A 24,953-nucleotide genomic window follows, 5' to 3' on the forward strand; every position below is an offset into this window, starting at 1 on the left:
TACTAGATAACAAGTAGAAGAACAATGGACTATTTACTTGATTAGGCAACATAAAAAGCACTTCTACGCATAATACTAATGTGATGTTGATATAGCCTTTATTCCAATAACTGCGAACTTGAGAACACTGCTAGTGAATGCCAAGCAAGTGTGCTTTTATTCCCTACTTAGTTGAATAACCAGTGCACACATAGCTTTTGTGTTTGCTAGGTGTTATATTACAAAGAGTTAGTTTTTATTCCTCTATTCTCATGCTTATCTATGAGTCAGCTACTACCTCTCTGATAAGTCTTCAGTTTTTACATCGAGCCATCACTGAACTTCTCTTACTCTAGTTTAGAGGTAAGTACGTTTATACACCCAAGTTTACAGTGTAAACATCTATGCTTCTCAGCTGTTGTAAAAGCTGTATGGCATCGGATACCACAAAACTGCTTTTTGATAACTTCTGTGTATTTTACATGTAAACACACCTGATCTAGTAATCTCGGAATACATCTAGAAGTATTTTATACCACATATCATGAAAAATTGATGTTACTGTAAGGGGTTAACATGTGTACAGTATTTTTACACCTATCATTCGCATCAATGTGTAATTTAGTAGTAGTTACAGCTGTGTTTGAATGCATTTGATGAGTGTACGTACATCTTCATATGTTTGAACGTATTGGATGTTCGGAAGTATGATGAACACTCACAGATAGCCAATTAAAATATTGTTCAACAGGCATATGTGTTATCTAGCTTATGTTTCATGCAAAATGTACTACTCATACATAATATGTGTCTGGCTATAACTAGATGTACAATTCCAACAAAAGTTCACCAAACAAGATTTAGCATCACACTGCTGCAACTCTATACTTATAAAAATGCTTCTTATATTTTATATTTCTCATCTAAGCAATATTTAAGCACATTTAAGGATTGTCTGTATATATAAAAAGGGTGATCAGTGAAAAGTATGGCAGGTAATTTATCGCTAACCGAATATGTCGTATCACTAAAGACTTTTATGCCTGCCAATAACGAATGAAAGGTAGAAAAACAAAACTGTAGTACTGATATCAATGTTGAGAATGAAACAATATTATTTGATTTGCAGACACTACAGCATGGCAACGGTACCTTTAAAAGGTACAGAAAAGCCAAGAGACGAAAAGTACCCTATTGATGGCAAAGGTCTTTTTGTATTTGCTACTTCAAATATATTTGAACATGACTCACCCTTTCAAGAAGGGTCATTCGATTCTGCGTCTCAAACAAACAAAGCTAAACTGACAAGGCCTGAAAATGGAAATACTCTTGTAGTTCCAAATCGTGCAGAAGATTTTCACACTGGCAAAATAAGTGAAGACTTAGTGGATGGAAACCAAAACCGGTTTCCGAAACTGTCCATTCGTGATCAAGCTGGACTCAGACTCACAAAAGATAACCTTAGTGGTGCTGTTCGTGATCAAGATGGACTCAGACTCACAAAAGATAGCCTTAATGGTGCTGTTCAAGAAAAAACTATAGACAAGCTAAAACAAACCTTCAGTTTGACACACAAGTTTGGTGCACAGAACTTAATACTATGGGGAGAAAATGAAGGAAACCGTACGGCGATAACATCCGAAAATACTTCAGCTGGTGAAGATAGCTCCCCATTCAAGGGGTTCATCACAAACATTAGAAGCTGCATGCAACATATGAAACCTAGCTTTTTGTTAATTGCGCTTGTTTCAGCTGGAGAAAAATCTGGAGAGTTTTTGTTAAGCCCCACAGATCAAAACAGATGCCAAGGTCGAAAATGTGAAAGAAGTTGCAAGTTTACAGGAACATGCCAGAAAAGACGCATTTCGGATCTTGTTCGAGCGATTCAGGAAGCTGAAGGGCCAGAAGGTGGACTTTTCTCTGGTGTGCCAAAAGTTTTTTTAATACAAACAGTCTCAGGTCGAGAACGTATTGAGCTTTTGGCGCACGATCACGTGGATACTGGGCAACCACCGCATCAAATAGATCCCGATGACTATATACCAAGAGGATCTGACACATTTGTCTTTTATGTTCACATAGAAGAAACAGTTCAATGGGTCAATGACCATGGCTTTTATTTGCTGGATCATTTCTGCGATGCTGTCGGCAAACTCTTAGAAAAAGCTGAAGACAGTAAAAAGTTGCTTAAGGAAATCATTGACACACACGGTGGGCAGGAGTACGTCGGTGAAAATCTCTCCAAAGTTGCTATGTCCTTGCTTTGGAAAGAGTTTGGTGTAACTATAAACTTGAATGAGGATAGCCTATCCAGTGCTTGGCTTGACAACATATGCACAAATGTAGCGGGTAACATGAAATACTTGGCAGGTGCAGATAAAGAGCATTTGCATACATACATGAGCAGCACCATGCGATTCCGTGTGTCTATGCTTGATGTTCTACATAGTCAGCAGTGAATTATTAATATTGCATTCTGAAGTCAATTACTTATTTATAAGCCAAGCCTATTTCTAGACACAGGATTTGTAAACCTGATTTTTTGTTCTATTTGGTTTTGTTACTAGCCTTTGTCATAAATATAATGCCAGGCAGCAGCCCATACTACAGTGTGGTTTGTTGGTAATCTTTTAATCACATTGTTATACTAATGTTGACAATGTTACTGAATCGATGTGTTGGCTAATAACTTTGAACAATTAGCTTTTATTCAGCCATTTTCTTTGTGATCAATGTGGAAAGTATTGATTAATACCCTAGCAACAACTTCAAGAGTTACTCACACAAGCACACATGCAATGAATTAACGTGTTTAAGCATCGAGACTATAAAAACTCTTCAAAACTTAAGTTTCCTTTCTAATATTTTCATAAAAGATCAGATGCCCATTAATGAAAGTTGCACTAAATAAGCACCGAATTATTTAAAACTGTTACAAACACATCCTTAAAAAAAGAAAAGTCAAATGCTTCTTTTGGCTAGCCTTTCCCTTCATATACCATGTGGCAAACTGGAATGACATCGACTTTGCAAAATTGAAAATCAGTTTAATAGATATACAAAACCCTTACATACAACTTCAAAATTATCTGACTGTAAAAACAGTTAGAAAAAGACACAAGCATTCTTCAATTTACCTTGTGCTGAATTTCAAAAACTGATGACTTCAAAACTGTAAAAAGTAAATCACATCAAATTGTAGGTGTACATATATAATAATGGAATCGTGATATGCCAGCGTGCTCACGATGAATGATGTTCTCCCGCAAGAGAGCACAAATATTTAGTTACGATAATAGCAATGGTATTCTTTACTGATCGGATTGTCTAATTGTGAAAATCATAAAGCATAAAGGTTTCTTTCCCAGCTGTTACAATTCCATGCAGTACACATATGAAAGTTAGAAATGTAACCAACTAAACTACTATTGTGACTCATGGTTCTGTGAGCAAGATAAATGACTGTTTGACTAAACTCAGCGTTATTACACAATATTCTCAGTTTGTCTGAAACCATGTCTGAAGATGCATTGAGATAAATACTAATAAACCCATAATATCAGACTCAAAAAAATTATTCTTTAAGTCAACGCAAAATTCAACATCACTCATTTGAAGTAACTTAGATTGAACAGATCGATGAGTTGAGCAACTTAGCGCTTTGACAACTTGACTGACTTTGCACTTGGGCGACTTGCGTCAAAGCTTTCGAGAGTTCAATAGAGAACTAAAGAAACCAGGGAAAAATTCAAAGAAATTCCGATCACAACACGATGAAGATCAGTCAGAAATTTTATGACTAACAAATTAGTGCCATAAATTTGGTGCGCTAAAAATAAAAATTTGCTGACAATTCCATGAGAAAGAAATGAAGTCATCACGGCTATTTGGTCTTTATTGAAATGATGAACATGATGTGAAGGGAACTTAATAAAACATTTGCAATTGGCGGATATTTCCAGATGCTCATCTCTCACAATCCACCTCATGCGCTGATGACAGCACTTCTATCAAAGATCTCACAGTTGGAAACGTTTCTGCTACTAGAGGAAGGGATGTCACCGGAGCCTCCACACTAAAAATTGATGACAATACCAAGACAAAAATAGCTACATGGTTGTTTTCATGCACATATCATGTTAGAAATTAAACTATTTACAACCTTTTCATGAGAACAACAATTTCTCATGAATATAAACAATTTTAGGAAAGAGCATAACATCTAACTTCAAGTTGCTTAATACTTAAATCTAGCAAAATAAAATATGCTGAACTCAGGCTAAACTCGCCTCCACATCAGCTCCTATTAATTCATCATGTTTAGTTAGACACTCATTCACTTTGGATTGTAAGAAAGGCAACAATAAGTTTTACCTTGACCTCTGCCACTTGTCTGGTATTCACGTAAATACTGCCTTAAGAACATCATCAAACAACAACTCATTAAACATACAAATGAACTAATTCTACCACTTGTCAAGTCCTTCTCATTGTATAATATCAATACCTGGCTAGACGAAACCAGTTTTTAGTGCCTCGTCTGAACTCATCTGGTGCTCCCGAAAGGGTTGCTTCCATGTCTAACATCTTTCCAATAGGAAGTGATGCTGTTATCTCTTTATCGACAGAGAGAAACATTCCGACAAGTGTAGAAAGACCAACAGATCTGCGAAGGAGAGCGGAGATTATTAAGAAAATTGTAATAGCATTTTATTCATGAAAAAGAAAACAAAAAATCTTAGTCATGAGTCTTTGCAGAGTGCAGCAGTTTGCGGTTAAGCTGTCAGAGTGATATGTCTGTAAACAAACCGATTATTCTTAAGAATACCAGTCGTGTTTTATTACGGGTGTTCAAATCATCTTTTATAGTCTTTGTAAACTTTTGGAAATTTTCGATAAAAAAAATGCATTGAAAAAAACAAAGAAAGCACAAGTTTGAAAAAAGATATATACTGTATGTTGCTAAATGTGACAAACTTTTCACTTGTGAGCAAAACTATTGCTATATTTTCCCCTCCTCTCTCCATTTCCTCTCCTACAATTTCCTTTCACTCTCAGCCCCTCTCCGCTCTATTCTCTCTTCTTTCTCTCTCTCACCCTCTTCTAACTCCTTTCTTGATTTCCCTCTGTATTCAATACTTCAGACAAGCTGTTATATGACCAATCAAAAACACAGCTTTTTTAGCCACAGCCAAATATGCATGTACGCTTTAGTAAATTACAAGAAAAACTGATATGTTAAAACTGTAGTATAGCCTCTCCATAAAAGAATCTGCTTAAAAGCAAAAGTTCAAATTGTTTTACTTGAGTTTATCAATCAACGTGACCTTTAAGCACAAATTTTTCAAGTACTTTACTAACTTTTCAATCAGCATAAACATATAAAGTAACTACACGTATCGAAAGTCGAAATTATTAAAAAAATTATTAAAACAAGTCGAAACTCTAAATTATGGCTTGTAGAACGTTCATTCTTTGGAATAATTCAAAATGCATTCTAGAAGCTATTAAAGTTATGATAATCGACTTTTCTTTGCATAAGCTAAGCATTTAAAGTGACAGTAAACCACAACAAGCTACTTTACTCATGAACTTACGCTGATGCCCGCAAGAGAGGACAATCTGTGTTCAAAGTTAGGAGTGTAAAGGTTTTGCTAGCCTACATTATCAAAAAAACTAAACGTGAAAACTGCAACAGGCAGCCTTATATAAGTCTCACTATATAGTACCATAAAATTAACAGTACAGCGGATGCCCCTACAATATAAATACTCCATTCAGAGAGAGTTAACGTCAATAATATGATTAATAACTCATAAATATGGCTAATGTACAGCTTGTGTGCACATATCAATATTGTCGATTGTGGCATTGGAGTTGCCTTACTGGAAATAGCAATTTTACGTTGTACGTAGCATAAAATACCTGTAAATAACTTAATCTTAATATCCATAAATAAAATAAATAAAATAAATAAATAAATAATAAAGTAATAAAATAATAAAATAACCAAAATCTTCCTCAACTCATCCCTTTGGCCCTTCAAAGAAAAAACTGAACTTGATTTTTTAATTTAATGACTGCAATAATCAACAACTTTTTCCTTTTTTTTATCCCTTACATTTGCTTTAAGGTCTATGATTATTGTAAGTATATGTCAAGTGAAGGGGTGCGCAAACATTCCAAGTCAATTTAAATCCATTTTTTTGCACTTTTTTCACAGCCAAGTCTACACTGCAAAAAAATGATTGTATAAGCCTTGAGGAAAAGTAAAAAGGATAGATACCCCTATACGTCAATTTCTCTCCCAAGTGTGGTAAGAGAGAAAACGATAATTTCAAGGTCAACTACGATATTCTTGTTATTCAAATAGAATTTAAAAACTTGCACTGACTTTACACTTCTGTTATGTAAAATTTTTTATGTAATGGAAAGTAAAACTTTTGCATTCTTTATGGAAATTACGTAAAATGAGGTTTAAAATATGCTGTCTACTATATTAAAATTGTGCCTGTAGATTGAACTTGCAACTTTGAATGCTGATAACTAAGAAGTAAGAACTGACCAAAGTGCCTGTGCGCAGTTTGCTGGCCTGCATAACAAACTTGTTAAAGAGTAGACTCGGCTCATAATCGTACTCTTTAGTCTTTTGTGGGTCGTTGGTATGTTTAAGTACAAGGAAGCCCCGCTATATCGTGTCGGAGCCAAAACTATTTTTCCACCATCCATCAAAATGTCTCTCAGGCTTTGTAGTACTCGGTACAGTAGTTGAGATTCTAGTTGGAATATATGCCTGTATAAATGAAAAGATCCAGTGACAATCCCTCACAAGTAGACTGACCTAATAGTAGGTGTACCTGAGGTGACTCTCACAAAAAACAAACATGCAAAAACATACACTTTGAAGAGCTTTTAACTATAACTATAGATACCGTAAAACCTCTAATTAAATACCACCTCTAACTGAACGCTACCTTTATTTGACCGCCACTACGAGAAAAGGGTTGAAAAATAGAGCGCCACCCTCTATTTGAATGCCACCTCTATTTGACCGCCACTTTGACTATATTTGATCTTTATGAACCCATAATATCAAGTGATCAGTAGAAAAGTGTCCACAAAATCGTATTAATAATGAATCGTTTACGTTAGTAATAATAAATTCTCTCGCTGTCAAACTTCAATGCTTTTTGCTTTTTTTGTTAAAACTTTGAAAACAACACGATAGAAATAATCAATATTGGTCTCAGGCTGATAGTACTTTTTTTTGCTTAACACAGTCTTGATACTTCGAAGTACATGTATACCTATATAAAAACCGGTTCAAAATTACGATGGTAAATGAACTTTCAAAGCAACTATCAAGCCTTTTCCTGTAGACAGTACTCTGACTCTGTCGACAGGAATCTGTACTCTGACCCTAAATACATATGCAGTATATATATACTGCATATATACCCGATATATATATATACTGCATATATACCTGGTATATACTGCATATATACCGGGTATATATGCAGTATATATATATATATACCGGGTATATATGCAGTATATATATATATACCGGGTATATATGCAGTATATATATATATACCGGATATATATGCAGTATATATATATACCGGGTATATATGCAGTATATATATATACCGGGTATATATGCAGTATATATATATATATATATATATATATATATATATATACCGGGTATATATATATATATATATATATATATACCGGGTATATATGCAGTATATATATATATATACATGTATATATTTATATATATATATATATATATATACGGATGAAGAAGAAGGTTGCAGTTCGCTAGAAGAGAGTGCTCAATACTAAAATAGAGCATTTATATAAAATATATTAAGAACTGAAAACTTTTAAAACTGTTTACTACTTAAAGTTTCATGGTTGTTACCATTAATCAGGTAAAATTAAAATGATCTGAAGCTCATATGACTGTATGCAAAAACACAACGAGTAGCTTAACAATAAAAGCCAGCTATATATAATACAACAATTTAATTGGTTCATGTCACAGCATTGCCAATCAAGTGCTTATTTGAATGCCTGCACTTTGACGCAAGCTCGTTTCGTGAGTTTAAACTTGTAAGCTCAGGTTTGTATAGAATGAAGTACTTCTACCAAATACACAAATTACAGCGTTTACTGGTCTTATTGTAACTACTCACTTTCTTCAATACTCTCCACTTGATGTCGTGCTGGATGGACCGATCTTCAAGCTGCCATATATAACTACTTAGCTCTGTTGATGTTTGTTTTGATGGATTGTTGAAGCTGCTACGATGGTTGTAATATCTTTTTTTGAATGGGCCCTCTGTCAGGCCACCATATGTTTGTTTGGCAGCATCAGGTTCGTTGGTCATAACTGTAGTCTGATAGATGACAGAACTGGAAGTGCATGCATGTGACAGTGGACATGTATCTTTGTCTCGACAGTTGCATGTTGCTGTTGGCTTTTCGTTTGATAGCTGCGCTTTATTGTTATTCGCAATAATCTGTCCAATATTCTTCATGCAGCTATAGCTAATTTTTACACTGTTTCTATTAAATATCGAGTAAAGCTTGTGATAATTGGGAAATTCTTCACTCAGAGCTCTGAAAACACCACCAGTGATTCCAGAAACCAGCATGTTTGAGACTCGTCTACTCAACATAATCAAACACATCAAGTTCAAGAAATTAAAGTGTAATTTTTTAAGGAAGATGTAGTCTGACATTAAACAACATGCAAAGAATGTCAATACAATCCTAGTACCTGCAAACAAAACAACTAACTATTACAATCTGGATACCAACACTTACAATGGTCTTCTCAAAAACAGCATCACCAAGTCTTATAGCAAGGTCAATCAATGGAAATAGTTAACATCAGTGACAGAATAGACTCATTGGCGACCAATGATGCCTTTATCACTCTAAAAGACCACAAGGCGACCTTTGCATCCAAACCAACTTGCCGCTTAATCAACCCCACTAAGAACGAACTTGTCATCATAAGTAAGAACATAGTAGAACGCATAAACTTTAAAATCAATAGCGCCATCAGCATAAATCAATGGAGGAACAAGCATGATGTAATCCGTGGTTCAATACTATTCCTAATAAGAACGAGTGTAGATTTCTATCTTTTGATGTTGCTGAGTTCTACCCCTCTATATCTATTGACCTTCTAACTCTAGCTTTAGATTTTGCTACCAATTACGAGACTATAACATCTGATGAGCGCGGAATAATCTTGCACACCAAAAAGACCCTGCTATATAGTGATCATGATGCATGGGGAAAATCAGGACATGCAGACTGCTTTGATGTGGCTATGGGTTCCTATGATGGAGCAGAAATATGCGAACTGGTTAGCTGCTTTATGCTACATCAAATAAACCAGATCACAAAAGAGACTTTTGGATCATACCGAGATGATGGACTTGGCTTAGTGAGAGCAACTCCTAAACAAACTGAGAAGCTCAAGAAAAAATCTGTGCACATTATTCCTTCGATATGGGCTGAAAACATCTGTAGATGCAAATAAAAGCACCATTGACTTTTTGGATATATCCGTAGATCTACAGAATGAATTATATAGACCCTTCAGTAAGCCCAATAATACGCCTAGATACGTGCGCACAAGATCTAACCACCAACCCTCCATCATCAAAGACATTCCAACATCAGTCAACCTGCGCCTCTCCACAATATCACCCAATCAAGATATATTTAGACAAAATACGAAAGAACACCAAAAAGCCCTTAATAGAAGTGGATACCATCATAAATTGACATTTAGTGAGAATACAACATCGCATAACACCCGAAACAAACGCAGGAGAAATATACTTTGGTATAACCCCCTTTCTCTAAAAATGTTGCCAACAATATAGGAAAGCTTTTCTTCAGAGCTCTGAGTGAAGAATTTCCCAAAGATCACAAGCTTTATTCAATATTAATTTTAATAGAAACAATGTAAAACTTAGCGATAGCCGCATGAAGATTATTGGACAGATTATTGCGAATAATAACAAAGCGCAGCTATCAAACGAAAAGCCAACAGCAACATGCAACTGTCGAGACATAGATACATGTCCACTGCCAAATGCATGCACGTCCAGTTCTATCATCTATCAGGCTACAGTTATGTGTAGTATGATTGTTAATGTGTGTATTATCTTCTGTAGTGTAGGCCTATAGTAGTTTAGTTTCGTGTATTGATGTGTATCGCAAATTAATGTAAGCGTGCTTATTGCTTCACATCTAGAGCCCAACTGTCTCTATTTATTAATTACAAGTAAAACAGTAAAACACATAAAAAGGTCAGAGGCTAATAGTAGTCACATGATATATGACCAACAAACCTGAAGCTGCCAAACAAACATATGTCGTCCTGAGAAAGGGCCCATTCAAGAAAAGATATTACAACCATTGTAGCAGCTTCAACAATCCATCAAAACAAACATCACCAGAGCTAAGTAGTTGTATATGGCAGATCGGTCCATTCAGTACGACATCAAGTGGAGAGTATTGAAGAAAGCGAGTAGTTACAATAAGACCAGTAAACGCTGTAATTTGCGCATGTGGGAGAAGTACTTCATTCTATACAAACCTGAGCTTGCAAGTTTAAACTCACGAAACGAGCTTGTGTCAAAGTGCAGGCATTCAAATAAGCACTTGATTTGCAATGCTGTGACATGAACCAATTAAATTGTTGTATTATATATAGCTGGCTTTTATTGTTAAGCTACTCGTTGTGTTTTTGCATACAGTCATATGAGCTTCAGATAATTTTAATTTTACCTGATGAATGATAACAACCATGAAACTATAAGTAGTAAACAGTTTTAAAAGTATGTATATATATATGTATACATGTATACATACTTTATACATATATATAAGTAATATATATTACTTATATTACTTATATATATATATATAAGTAATATATATTACTTATATATATATATAAGTAATATATATTACTTATATATATATATATATAAGTAATTTAAGTCATATATATTACTTATATATATATAAGTAATATATATTACTTATATATATAAGTAATATATATGACTTATATTACTTATATATATATATATATAAGTAATATATATTACTTATATATATATATAAGTAATATATATTACTTATATATATATAAGTAATATAAGTAATATATATTACTTATATATATATATATATATATATATATATATATATATATATATATATATATATACATGAGCCACAGGCATATATATTTTTATGGTAAAATCTAAAAGAAACCCCATCACACCTGCTTATGACACCTGCACCATTTTTATTAAATCTAAGTTTGATTATACTGAAATGTGTTTTGCAAGCAGTGCTCAGAAATATTAGATAATTGTTCGTATCAGCACTTATACAATTAGCACTAATATTTTACTCCATTTGATTGGCGAGTCTACCTGCCCACTTCGTATCTAGCTTCTTCTCAGGTTACATTAAACTCTGTAAAGTTTTTCAAACCTTAATAGAAGATGAATAGCGATTTTGTAATTGGATAACAGACGATGGTATATGTAAGAGTTGTGGGTAGAGTCAGTGTAATTGTATAACAGACAATGGGATATGCACGAATTGTGGGTAGAGTCAGTGTACTTGTATAACAGGCGATGGGATATGTAAGAGTTGTGGACGGAGTCAGTGTAATTGTATACCAGACGATGGGATATGCACGAGTTTTAGGCGGAGTCAGTGTAATTGTATACCAGACGATGGGATATGTAAGAGTTGTGGGTAGAGTCAGTGTAATTGTATAACAGACAATGGGATATGCGCGAATTGTGGGTAGAGTCAGTGTAATTGTATACCAGACGATGGGATATGTAAGAGTTGTGGGCGGAGTCAAGTAACTAGCCAGTAACTTTGTCGCTACAAAGCTACCCAGTGTGATAACAGACTCTGTATACATAAGGTTCACTACACAATAGCTCGGGGAACAAAAAAGAGTTGCCAGTATTGCCACGTCAACATCGCTTCTGACAGCTTGCTAAAGATCTGCAACTTCTGCCAGTGAAAGGTAAGTACATGTATATATGAGAATAATATTATGTTCATAACCCCATAAATGCATGACATGCTTGGTTTATCACTTGAGTGTGGCTGTTGTTATTGTAGCTCTCTGACTAGTGATGACCCTAGTAGTCTAGTAGCGAGGTTACTAAAGCTTGTTTATACTGCTCACTTCTTACAAATCTCTACATTTCAATACATTCTTATGTATATAAATACACAACTTGTACAGGGATACAAACAAGATATCTTGACATGTACAAAACAGTACTAAGCTTGCTGTGATTAAGGATATCTTCAGACTCCCTAGACGTTGAAACTATGCAATTGGGGTACATGTGATGAGTTCTGATTCTAATGCATTAATAGGTAAATACTCAACTTGTACAGAATGCAAATAGTATATCTAAACACACACAACAATGAGCCAGAACCAAGTTTGCTTTGATCAGATGTAAGAATTGTCAGAGCATTAAAAAGTAGGAGCAATGTTTAATTAACAAAACAAGGCCGTATGTATAAATCCTTTACGCATCGCATACATTAAGGTTACCTTATTTATATTCCTAATAAAATATGATAACATACGTACATGACAGGCCTGATGTAAGAAAAGGTTATTTAACTTCCAGCCTTCATTGCCGAGTTACTCAGTAAAAAACTTGATGATCAAGCCATATGAGATGACAAAACTGCTGGTCAGCAGTTGCTTTGGCTAACTAGATCATGATAAAATATTTGAACTGTGATTGGTGAGTTCTGTGAATGCAATTTAACAATCTGGGTTTTGTCGATACCTGAATGCAATGATGAATATAATAATATGTTTAAGATGACGAGAAGTACTTGTAAGAGCAGTGATGCTAGTTGATAGCAATAATGAGCTAGTAATATTCTAAACTCATCATGAAAACAACTTTGCCGTTATTTTGGCATCTGCTTGACTCCTTTACAATTTAATAGTTTATGCAATTTAAGTTTTTTGATAAAAAGTAAATCATCTATATATACCAAGATTAAAAACAGCTACAGCAATAGTTCTCTAGGTGAAACACTTGTTACACTATTAACAATGAACTTGCCCAAAATTTTAGTTGATTTTATCAGAAAGCATCAGTATTTTCCTATCATGTGCGATTGTTTTTGATGTTTGAGGGGATTTGACTGCCAATATGTTTTGAGATTAGTACATTAGAGTGCAAGAGCATGAATTACACAGAAATAAACACAGTACACAGAAGTAAACACAGTACACAGAAATAAACACAGTACAAAGAAATAAACACAGCACACAGAAGTAAACACAGTACACAGAAGAAAACATAGCACACAGAAATAAACACAGTACACAGAAATAAACACAGTACAAATGAAATAAACACAGTACACAGAAATAAACACAGCACACAGAAATAAACACAGTACACAGAAATAAACACAGCACACAGAAGTAAATACAGTACACAGAAATAAACACAGTACACAGAAATAAACACAGCACACAGAAGTAAACACAGTACACAGAAGAAAACACAGTACACAGAAATAAACACCGTACACAGAAATAAACACAGTACAAATGAAATAAACACAGTACACAGAAATAAACACAGTACACAGAAATAAACATAGCACACAGAAATAAACGCAGTACACAGAAATAAACACAGTACACAGAAGTAAACACAGTACACAGAAGAAAACACCGTACACAGAAATAAACACAGTACACAGAAATAAACACAGTACACAGAAATAAACACAGTACACAGAAGAAAACACAGTACACAGAAATAAACACAGTACACAGAAATAAACACAGTACACAGAAGTAAACACAGTACACAGAAATAAACACAGTACATAGGAATAAACACAGTACACAGAAATAAACACAGTACACAGAAATAAACACAGTACACAGAAGAAAACACAGTACACAGAAATAAACACAGTACACAGAAATAAACACAGTACACAGAAATAAACACAGTACACAGAAATAAACACAGTACACAGAAATAAACACAGTACACAGAAATAAACACAGTACACAGAAATAAACACAGTACACAGAAATAAACACAGTACAAATGAAATAAACACAGTACACAGAAATAAACACTTTACACAGAAATAAACATAGCACACAGAAATAAACGCAGTACACAGAAATAAACACAGTACAAATGAAATAAACACAGTACACAGAAATAAACACAGTACACAGAAATAAACATAGCTCACAGAAATAAACACAGTACAAATGAAATAAACACAGTACACAGAAATAAACACAGTACACAGAAATAAACATAGCACACAGAAATAAACACAGTACACAGAAGAAAACACAGTACACAGAAATAAACACAGTACACAGAAGAAAACACAGTACACAGAAATAAACACAGTACATAGGAATAAAAAACAAGTTCATTTAAAAGTTAAAATGGTAAATGTTGTATCTGTTGATAAGAGATAAATTTTCTGTGCGAAAATGTTTTTATTACCCGTGCAATGCTGGGCATTCATCTAGTTGGGTATATTGTTTTTATTACCCGTGCAATGCCGTACATTCATCTAGTTGGGTATATTGTTTTTATTACCCGTGCAATGCTGGGCATTCATCTAGTTGGGTATAATGTTTTTATTACTCGTGCAATGCCGTACATTCATCTAGTTGGGTATAATGTTTTTATTACTCGTGCAATGCTGTAAATTCATCTAGTTGGGTATAATGTTTTTATTACCCGTGCAATGCTGTACATTCATCTAGTTTGGTATAATGTTTTTATTACCCGTGCAATGCTGTACATTCATCTAGTTTGGTATATCACTGAGTCACCGAAGTACAAATATTGAAGCGCTTTTCTAAGCTTTGCGCTTATTGAAAATTGTAAATTTGTCAAAAGAAGGTTTCATTAAAAGACAAATTCGGCCATAATTGGATAAATCAGATAATATTGGCCATAATTTAAACTGAGTGTGCGTGTGTGCGTGTGTGCGTGTGTGCGTGTGTGCGTGTGTGCGTGTGTGCGTGTGTGCGTGTGTGCATGTGTGTCAGAGATGGTCAATTTGGCGAATGACTCACTTGGCTAAGCTAAATCGAGTGTGTTAAATAAATGAAAGGCAAAACGGCGGGTATGGCTTATACAAGCTGTATATGTGTAACACGCTTATACACGTTGTATACGTGTAACACGCTTATACAAGCTGTATAATTGTAACTCAAAAAAAGTTCTTCAAAGTTTGCAATGCGCCTATACATGGCGGCTTATGTCAATAAATGTCTAAGATATTTAGAGCTGTATTAAAGAAACATATAAGAACACAAAACAACCGCTGAAGTTAGGCTACAGATTATAAAAGCTGAAGTTACGAAGAGGATTCATGCAACTTTCTCCTTTTTCATAGAAGACATGATGTAGTAACAAACATGGCAACGTTGAAACTGAAAAGCTAACATTCAGACTACATATATCTTATTGCTACAGAAATAAGTTATATCCATATTTTATTTATATTATTTATATCAGAAATATTTGACAGTTATCAATGCAATATCTTCTGCAGAAGTAATTAAATGACTGAAACTATACAAAGGAAAATAAATGTGGACATTTGCGTGAAACGCTGACAGCTGATATTACTGTAGTAACCATTTTGAATGTAAATATATAATTTTGCTTGTAGACAACGTGGTATGGCAGCAGTAATTAAAAAGGGCACAGAAAAGCAGAGAGAAGAAAGATACAAAATCGAAGGTAAAGGTTTGTTCATATTCGCAACTGCGAATAAATTCAAGTATGAAGACAATTTGAAGGAAGAGTTTCTGTTTGAATATCGGCAGTATGAGAAGAAAGAAATAATCGGAGGCGAAAGTGAGTCTGACAGTGAAAGCTCATCAAGCAGGGAAAATAATAAAGACAATGAGTGCAGTGAGGATGAGACCAGCACTTGTGACCCAGCCACGACTAGAGATCCAAAGGAAGAGCCTGATACAAACCAAGATGACACCACAGATCCAAAGGCAGAACCTGATACAAACCAAGATGACACCACAGATCCAAAGGCAGAACTTGATACAAACCAAGATGACACCACAGATCCAAAGGAAGAGCCTGAAACAAACCACAATTCCCTTAAAGCCAGTAATGCTAAAATTAATTCGTCAGACGAACCTGGTACAGACTTAATAATTGACAAGCTAATATCTGCATTTGGCTTAAAAAGTGATGCAGATAATCTGATGCTTTACGGAGAAAAAAAAAGAGAAACCGCAATGACAATAGATGCAATGTCATCTGAATCTGAGGATACAAAGTTCAAAAAATTAATCGAAACAATTTCACAATATACGGATCAGATCAAGCCAAGTTTTCTGATCTTTGTTCTGGCGTCTGGCGCAAAAGAAAATGGCGAATTTCTTCTGAGCTCTAATGATCAAAAAGATTGTAAAAATTTCTGTAACAAAAAGCATAAATTCTCTGGAAGATGCACGAGGAGACGCATTTCGGATCTTGTTCGAGCGATTCAAGATGCCGAAGGAAAAGATGGATTACTTTTCACTAAGATACCCAAAATTTTCTTAATACAAACTGTCTCAGGGAAAGAAAGATCAGAAAGGCTGGGCAAAGATGTATCCCTAAAAGGACGGATTAAAGACCTCGACCCAGACGCCTACACACCAGTAGGCTCAGACACCTTTGTGTTTTATGCGCATACAGAACATAGAGTTGACTGGGTCAACAAAAATGGATTCTATTTGTTAGACCGATTTTGTGACATGATAGAGTCACTGTCAGAAAGGACGAGCAACAGTGATGAGGGTGATGACATGCTTGAAAAGTTGATTGCCATGTGCGGCAAAGAAAAACCGGTTAGAGAGAAATTGTTTGAGACTGCTACATCCGCGCTAGAGACCGAATATGAAATGAAATTAAACTGGGAACGAGAGAGTCTCTGCAATGCTTGGTTTGATAACGTCTGTACAACTGTGGCTGCCACCATTACTGACTTTTTGGACCAAAAGCTGGACACAGACCACAAACATTTGCGTGCATACATGAGCAGCACCATGCGATACAGAGTCTCGATGCTTGACATATTGCGCAGCCAGCAAACAAGTTAAACCGATGAGTTATTCAAAGCATTGAGCTCTAGAAGCGAATGACTCAGCCATGCTAATACAGTGACATTGACTATGATTCCTAGACTACAATCTCTGTAGCAGAATCTTATCATAAAGATCTCAAAATGAACCAACTTTAAAGTTTAGCATTAAACACATTGCCTGCCGAATTTTCTATGTAAAAAACTTGCTCAAATGTGAGTGTTTATAAGCCATAGCATATCCTGAAGTTTTATTATATTTTTATATTCGTTCAATCAATAAGTATTTTTAATTGTTTCTAGATTAATTTTAACAGTATTCTTTTCTGAAAACATATTTATGCAAAAATAATTATTTCATACAAGGATAATCATGAAGGGAACTATAGTTCTGTTATTGCATCGCAATATTTATTTATAGCATAAATAAATAATGATATAACAATAATCAACAGTATAATCTACTATAACAATTTTGAGGTTAGGAAATATATCCATCTGCTGATCTATAGCCTAAGTAGTGTTTGCAGAAGGAAAATTTACATATAGGTGCAAACAGTAGCAAGCTAATCGTATGTTTTTTAACAAAGCTTCCCTTGTTCTTTTCAATGTTTACCACAATCTGAACTAAAACCACTGCGATGTAAAAAAATATTCCAGCAAGCAGGTTAGGAATCATTCCAAGTCTTACTACAGTCAATCCTTGATTTGTGATTGCACTTATCTAGAATTTTTTGCAACTTGACATGAAGTATGAGAACGTAATTTTATATACAAATATATACATTAGATAATATATAATAATACAAATATATACATTAGATAATATATAATAATACAAATATATACATTAGATAATATATAATAATACAAATATATACATTAGATAATATATAATAATACAAATATATACATTAGATAATATATAATAATACAAATATATACATTAGATAATATATAATAATACAAATATATACATTAGATAATATATAATAATACAATTATATACATTAGATAATATATAATAATACAAATATATACATTAGATAATATATAATAATACAAATATATACATTAGATAATATATAATAATACAAATATATACATTAGATAATATATAATAATACAATTATATACATTAGATAATATATAATAATACAAAAATATACATTAGATAATATATAATAATACAAATATATACATTAGATAATATATAATAATACAAATATATACATTAGATAATATATAATAATACAAATATATACATTAGATAATATATAATAATACAAATATATACATTAGATAATATATAATAATACAAATATATACATTAGATAATATATAATAATACAAATATATACATTAGATAATATATAATAATACAAATATATACATTAGATAATATATAATAATACAAATATATACATTAGATAATATATAATAATACAAATATATACATTAGATAACATATAATAATACAAATATATACATTAGATAATATATAATAATACAAATATATACATTAGATAATATATAATAATACAAATATATACATTAGATAATATATAATAATACAAATATATACATTAGATAATATATAATAATACAAATATATACATTAGATAATATATAATAATACAAATATATACATTAGATAATATATAATAATACAAATATATACATTAGATAATATATAATAATACAAATATATACATTAGATAATATATAATAATACAATTATATACATTAGATAATATATAATAATACAAATATATACATTAGATAATATATAATAATACAAATATATACATTAGATAATATATAATAATACAAATATATACATTAGATAATATATAATAATACAAATATATACATTAGATAATATATAATAATACAAATATATACATTAGATAATATATAATAATACAAATATATACATTAGATAATATATAATAATACAAATATATACATTAGATAATATATAATAATACAAAAATATACATTAGATAATATATAATAATACAAATATATACATTAGATAATATATAATAATACAAATATATACATTAGATAATATATAATAATACAAATATATACATTAGATAATATATAATAATACAAATATATACATTAGATAACATATAATAATACAATTATATACATTAGATAATATATAATAATACAAATATATACATTAGATAATATATAATAATACAAATATATACATTAGATAATATATAATAATACAATTATATACATTAGATAATATATAATAATACAAATATATACATTAGATAATATATAATAATACAAAAATATACATTAGATAATATATAATAATACAAATATATACATTAGATAATATATAATAATACAAATATATACATTAGATAATATATAATAATACAAATATATACATTAGATAATATATAATAATACAAATATATACATTAGATAATATATAATAATACAAATATATACATTAGATAATATATAATAATACAAAAATATACATTAGATAATATATAATAATACAAATATATACATTAGATAATATCTAATAATACAAATATATACATTAGATAATATATAATAATACAAATATATACATTAGATAATATATAATAATACAAATATATACATTAGGTAATATATAATAATACAAATATATACATTAGATAATATATAATAATACAAATATATACATTAGATAATATATAATAATACAAATATATACATTAGATAATATATAATAATACAAATATATACATTAGATAATATATAATAATACAAATATATACATTAGATAATATATAATAATACAATTATATACATTAGATAATATATAATAATACAAATATATACATTAGATAATATATAATAATACAAATATATACATTAGATAATATATAATAATACAAATATATACATTAGATAATATATAATAATACAAATATATACATTAGATAATATATAATAATACAAATATATACATTAGATAATATATAATAATACAAATATATACATTAGATAATATATAATAATACAAATATATACATTAGATAATATATAATAATACAAATATATACATTAGATAATATATAATAATACAAATATATACATTAGATAATATATAATAATACAAATATATACATTAGATAATATATAATAATACAAATATATACATTAGATAAAATATAATAATACAAATATATACATTAGATAATATATAATAATACAAATATATACATTAGATAATATATAATAATACAAATATATACATTAGATAATATATAATAATACAAATATATACATTAGATAATATATAATAATACAAATATATACATTAGATAATATATAATAATACAAATATATACATTAGATAATATATAATAATACAAATATATACATTAGATAATATATAATAATACAAATATATACATTAGATAATATATAATAATACAAATATATACATTAGATAATATATAATAATACAATTATATACATTAGATAATATATAATAATACAAATATATACATTAGATAATATATAATAATACAAATATATACATTAGATAATATATAATAATACAAATATATACATTAGATAATATATAATAATACAAATATATACATTAGATAATATATAATAATACAAATATATACATTAGATAATATATAATAATACAAATATATACATTAGATAATATATAATAATACAAATATATACATTAGATAATATATAATAATACAAATATATACATTAGATAATATATAATAATACAAATATATACATTAGATAATATATAATAATACAAATATATACATTAGATAATATATAATAATACAAATATATACATTAGATAATATATAATAATACAAATATATACATTAGATAATATATAATAATACAAATATATACATTAGATAATATATAATAATACAAAAATATACATTAGATAATATATAATAATACAAATATATACATTAGATAATATATAATAATACAAATATATACATTAGATAATATATAATAATACAAATATATACATTAGATAATATATAATAATACAAATATATACATTAGATAACATATAATAATACAATTATATACATTAGATAATATATAATAATACAAATATATACATTAGATAATATATAATAATACAAATATATACATTAGATAATATATAATAATACAATTATATACATTAGATAATATATAATAATACAAATATATACATTAGATAATATATAATAATACAAAAATATACATTAGATAATATATAATAATACAAATATATACATTAGATAATATATAATAATACAAATATATACATTAGATAATATATAATAATACAAATATATACATTAGATAATATATAATAATACAAATATATACATTAGATAATATATAATAATACAAATATATACATTAGATAATATATAATAATACAAATATATACATTAGATAATATATAATAATACAAAAATATACATTAGATAATATATAATAATACAAATATATACATTAGATAACATATAATAATACAAATATATACATTAGATAATATATAATAATACAAATATATACATTAGATAATGCAAATTCTGAGCATAAAGTGATTTTCTTCATTATAGAAGAACTTGCTTAAAACTTTACTAAATATTATCAATAAGTATTTGCACTTTTCTATCATTTGTGATTGTTTTTGATGTTTGAGGTGATCTGACTGCCAGGATGTTTCACGATTAAAATCAACGAAACTTGATTGTGGTTAAAATGTTCAGATTAAGAGAAAGTTTGATTATGACGTCTATTAAAAGTTGCAAAGATACCGACAGAACAGCGATGTGTAACACTGCAACTTAAATGCAATAGCAAACCTATATATAATTATACATACACCGTAGAACCTCTTTTGAGAGCTATGGCACTCTATAGTAGCAGCCAAATAAAGATGGCGTTCAAATGGAGGCTGGCGTTGTATTTTTTAAAAAGCTCTTCAAAATTTTTAAAAGATGAGTTTAACCTTTTTACGGGCAAAGCGAATGTCATTTATATTTTGCACTCTCTATTGAGTGGAGCGACATTAACTCTTTTGGATACAATAAATCTGCTAACTTACCTTAAACTTGTCAAAGATCTCTATATAAATGTGTATTGGGAAGCTGAAAAATACTTCTACCAGTTGATATCTATTGCTTTTAGTTAACCTCTTATGATTTTATAGCTTGTGCTCTGCTTTGTAATTTTTTGGAGCTTTCAATTTTTTATTTCATTCTAAACATGAAGGCATATTTTCATTTATAGCTACCTATATTTAGCAATATTGCATAAAAGCTCATTACACTGATTGATATGTTTCCTACAGTATGCAGCCAATCTGGCTTTTTATGTAGAATAGAAGAGGAGTTATGAGTGTCGATCCACTGTAAGCCGAGTTAAGAAAAAAACAAGAATGCTATTAAATAATATGATATAGATCTGCAAATTTATAAGCTATATAATGATAATCTATCAAATGCTACAAATATATATTCAAGAACAAGTGACATAAACAAACCATACTTATAATACATGCGGAAACTAAAATCAACATTTTTGAAAAAAATATTTGCATTGTTTGCTTGGCCAGTTGCGTTCTGATTATCGATTTCGATGGAATGAACATCTTCTTCTGGCTGTTCAATACCTTCCACAATGTCTTCTGATCTCAAATCTTTTTTTGCACTGCTGAATTAGATCAATATTAGCATCCAAACAATTTTTCAGCAGAGCATAACTTTAAGGCGTTGCATTTAGCACAATTAATGACAAACCTTTAGCGGGATAAGTGCTAAGCACCAATTTTTGCCTAAAACTAGTCATTCATCTGCTATATCATAAATGTAAACCATTTTTCACATACATTAAAGTATCAAGACCGCGTTGAACAAGGAACTACTATTAGCCTGATACAGTTACTAACTATTTCTTTGTCATTGCTTTCAAAGTTTTAATGAAAAAAACGAAAAGCTCTGAAGGTAGAAATGGATATGATATGAACAGAAATGAAGGAATTGATTATTGTTCATGTAACCGAGTCACTAATAGTACCATTTTGTGGACATTTTTCTACTGATCAAAAAATGTCAAAGTGACGGTCAAATGGAGGTGGCGTTCATTAAAGGGCGGCGCTCTATTTTTCAACCCTTGTCCTATAGTGGCGGTCAAATAGAGGAAAACTATGTAGAAAACTTGCTCAAATGTGATAGTGTTCATAAGCCAGAGCATATGCTGAAGTTTTGCTATATTTTTATACTCATTCATTCAATCAGTATGTTTAATTGTTTCTAGATTACTTTTAACAAAAAAATTTTTAAAACATTTTTTTGCAAAAATAATTATTTCATTCAAGGATAATCATGAAGGGAACTATAGTAATGCTATTGCATCATATTATTTATTTATAGCATTTACTATAACAATTTTTAATTCAGGAAACATATCCATCTGCCCATCTATACGTAGTTTTTGCAGAATGAAAATGTACATACAGCTGCAAACATTAGAAAGCAAACTGTATGTTTTTTTTAGCATGGCTTCCCATGTTCTTGTTAATGTTTACCACAATCTGAACTAAAACAACTGTAGGCTACTTTTAAAAATATTCCAGCAAGCAAGTTAGGAACCATCCTGAATTCTACTATAATAGTCAAGCCTTGATTAGTTATTGCAACTATCTAGCAATCTTTTGTATCTTGACATAAAATATGAGCAAGTAATTTTATATATATGATATATAAATTTTAATCTTGAAACATTCTGGCAGTCAGATCACCTCAAACATCTAAAACAATTGCAAATGATAAAAAATATCGATATTTTCTGATAAAATCTGCTAAAAAAATGTGTGAGTCCATCTTTAATGCACGCCATTATTCAAATCGAGAAGATCACTGCTGCAACAAGAATACTCTGATAAAATATCGGTAATGGCCTTACTTGTAACACTGGGCTATGCTGATCAGTACGTTGGTATCCTTCGTGTTCAGTTCCAGCAACTCTTTATATACACTGATTGCACTCTGTGGAAACAACAAAATAAATATGACGTGACCTTGGCCTAGTATGAACTAATATTGACTTCCTGCCAATTAAACACTGTTCATAGCTTTGAGAAAATAAGTTTTATTTCCTTGTATTATCTTATGAATGTGTGTCCAGAGGCGACTGAGCAAGCAATAATAGCCCAATTGGCTGTCTCCGCGTAATACTCAAAGGTGTAGGTTTATAGACCAATAGTATGCTGTTTCACTATGAGTGTCATAAACTTCATTTAAGCAGAAAGAATAGTCAAATTTTATATATTGGAAAAAATAAATTTTTATATTTTCTTTTGTAAAATTGACATAAGATATTTGTAATGCAATATTTTAGAACAATTAGATGATATCAAAATCTTTAAGCCAGTTTTGATTTGAACTGTCTCAAAAACTGGATCTTTGAATTCTTTTCCATAGAGGCACGCACACAATACACCGTTTTACATTCTATTTTTAAACTTGTTTTTGAAAAAACCGATTGAGTGACAAGTCTGAAAAAGAGATATTATCCTGTAAGCGTGCCAGAGTTTACCATTTTCCGAATACTTGTAAATCATTGCCATGCGAAAGAAGCCACTTTTACAATAGAATGTGTAACAGCGAGAAAAGTCTATGCATTTTACGAATCCAGGACAGACAAGATGACAAACTTTCAACTAAAGTAGCTTCACC

At 30.4% G+C, this 24,953-nt stretch overlaps 3 protein-coding genes across 3 annotated transcripts; 2 read left to right on the forward strand and 1 right to left on the reverse strand.

Annotated features, from left to right (window-relative positions):
* The first annotated feature begins 232 nt into the window (after positions 1-232).
* Positions 233-2,542, forward strand: LOC137400219 (uncharacterized). The gene is made up of 2 exons (XM_068086548.1): positions 233-342; positions 1,109-2,542. Exon 2 carries the CDS (start codon positions 1,119-1,121, stop codon positions 2,436-2,438), a length of 1,320 nt encoding a protein of 439 aa, XP_067942649.1. The 5' UTR covers positions 233-342; positions 1,109-1,118; the 3' UTR covers positions 2,439-2,542.
* Positions 2,543-3,862: 1,320 nt separating this feature from the next.
* On the reverse strand, positions 3,863-24,194 carry LOC137401049 (tetratricopeptide repeat protein 13-like). Its single transcript, XM_068087390.1, has 3 exons — positions 24,181-24,194; positions 4,487-4,645; positions 3,863-4,054 (listed from the first exon to the last, which is right to left on the reverse strand). Exons 2-3 carry the CDS (start codon positions 4,615-4,617, stop codon positions 3,946-3,948), a joined length of 240 nt encoding a protein of 79 aa, XP_067943491.1. The 5' UTR covers positions 4,618-4,645; positions 24,181-24,194; the 3' UTR covers positions 3,863-3,945.
* LOC137400003 (uncharacterized) lies at positions 11,962-17,611 on the forward strand. The gene is made up of 2 exons (XM_068086292.1): positions 11,962-12,085; positions 15,775-17,611. Exon 2 carries the CDS (start codon positions 15,785-15,787, stop codon positions 17,210-17,212), a length of 1,428 nt encoding a protein of 475 aa, XP_067942393.1. The 5' UTR covers positions 11,962-12,085; positions 15,775-15,784; the 3' UTR covers positions 17,213-17,611.
* Positions 24,195-24,953: the final 759 nt, after the last annotated feature.

The sequence above is a fragment of the Watersipora subatra genome, chromosome 7 (genome assembly GCF_963576615.1).
Source record: "Watersipora subatra chromosome 7, tzWatSuba1.1, whole genome shotgun sequence".
In the NCBI taxonomy this organism is placed as follows: Eukaryota; Metazoa; Bryozoa; class Gymnolaemata; order Cheilostomatida; family Watersiporidae; genus Watersipora; species Watersipora subatra.

What these genes read in the sequence shown, in the direction of transcription:
- LOC137400219 (XM_068086548.1), top strand. Translation starts at nt 1,119, where the DNA reads ATGGCAACGGTACCTTTAAAAGGTACAGAAAAGCCAAGAGACGAAAAG.
- LOC137401049 (XM_068087390.1), bottom strand. Translation starts at nt 4,617, where the DNA reads ATGTTTCTCTCTGTCGATAAAGAGATAACAGCATCACTTCCTATTGGA. An exon ending in AACTGGTTTCGTCTAGCCAG is followed by an intron (nt 4,055 to 4,486) that starts GTATTGATATTA and finishes ATCAATTTTTAG; the next exon opens with TGTGGAGGCTCCGGTGACAT.
- LOC137400003 (XM_068086292.1), top strand. Translation starts at nt 15,785, where the DNA reads ATGGCAGCAGTAATTAAAAAGGGCACAGAAAAGCAGAGAGAAGAAAGA.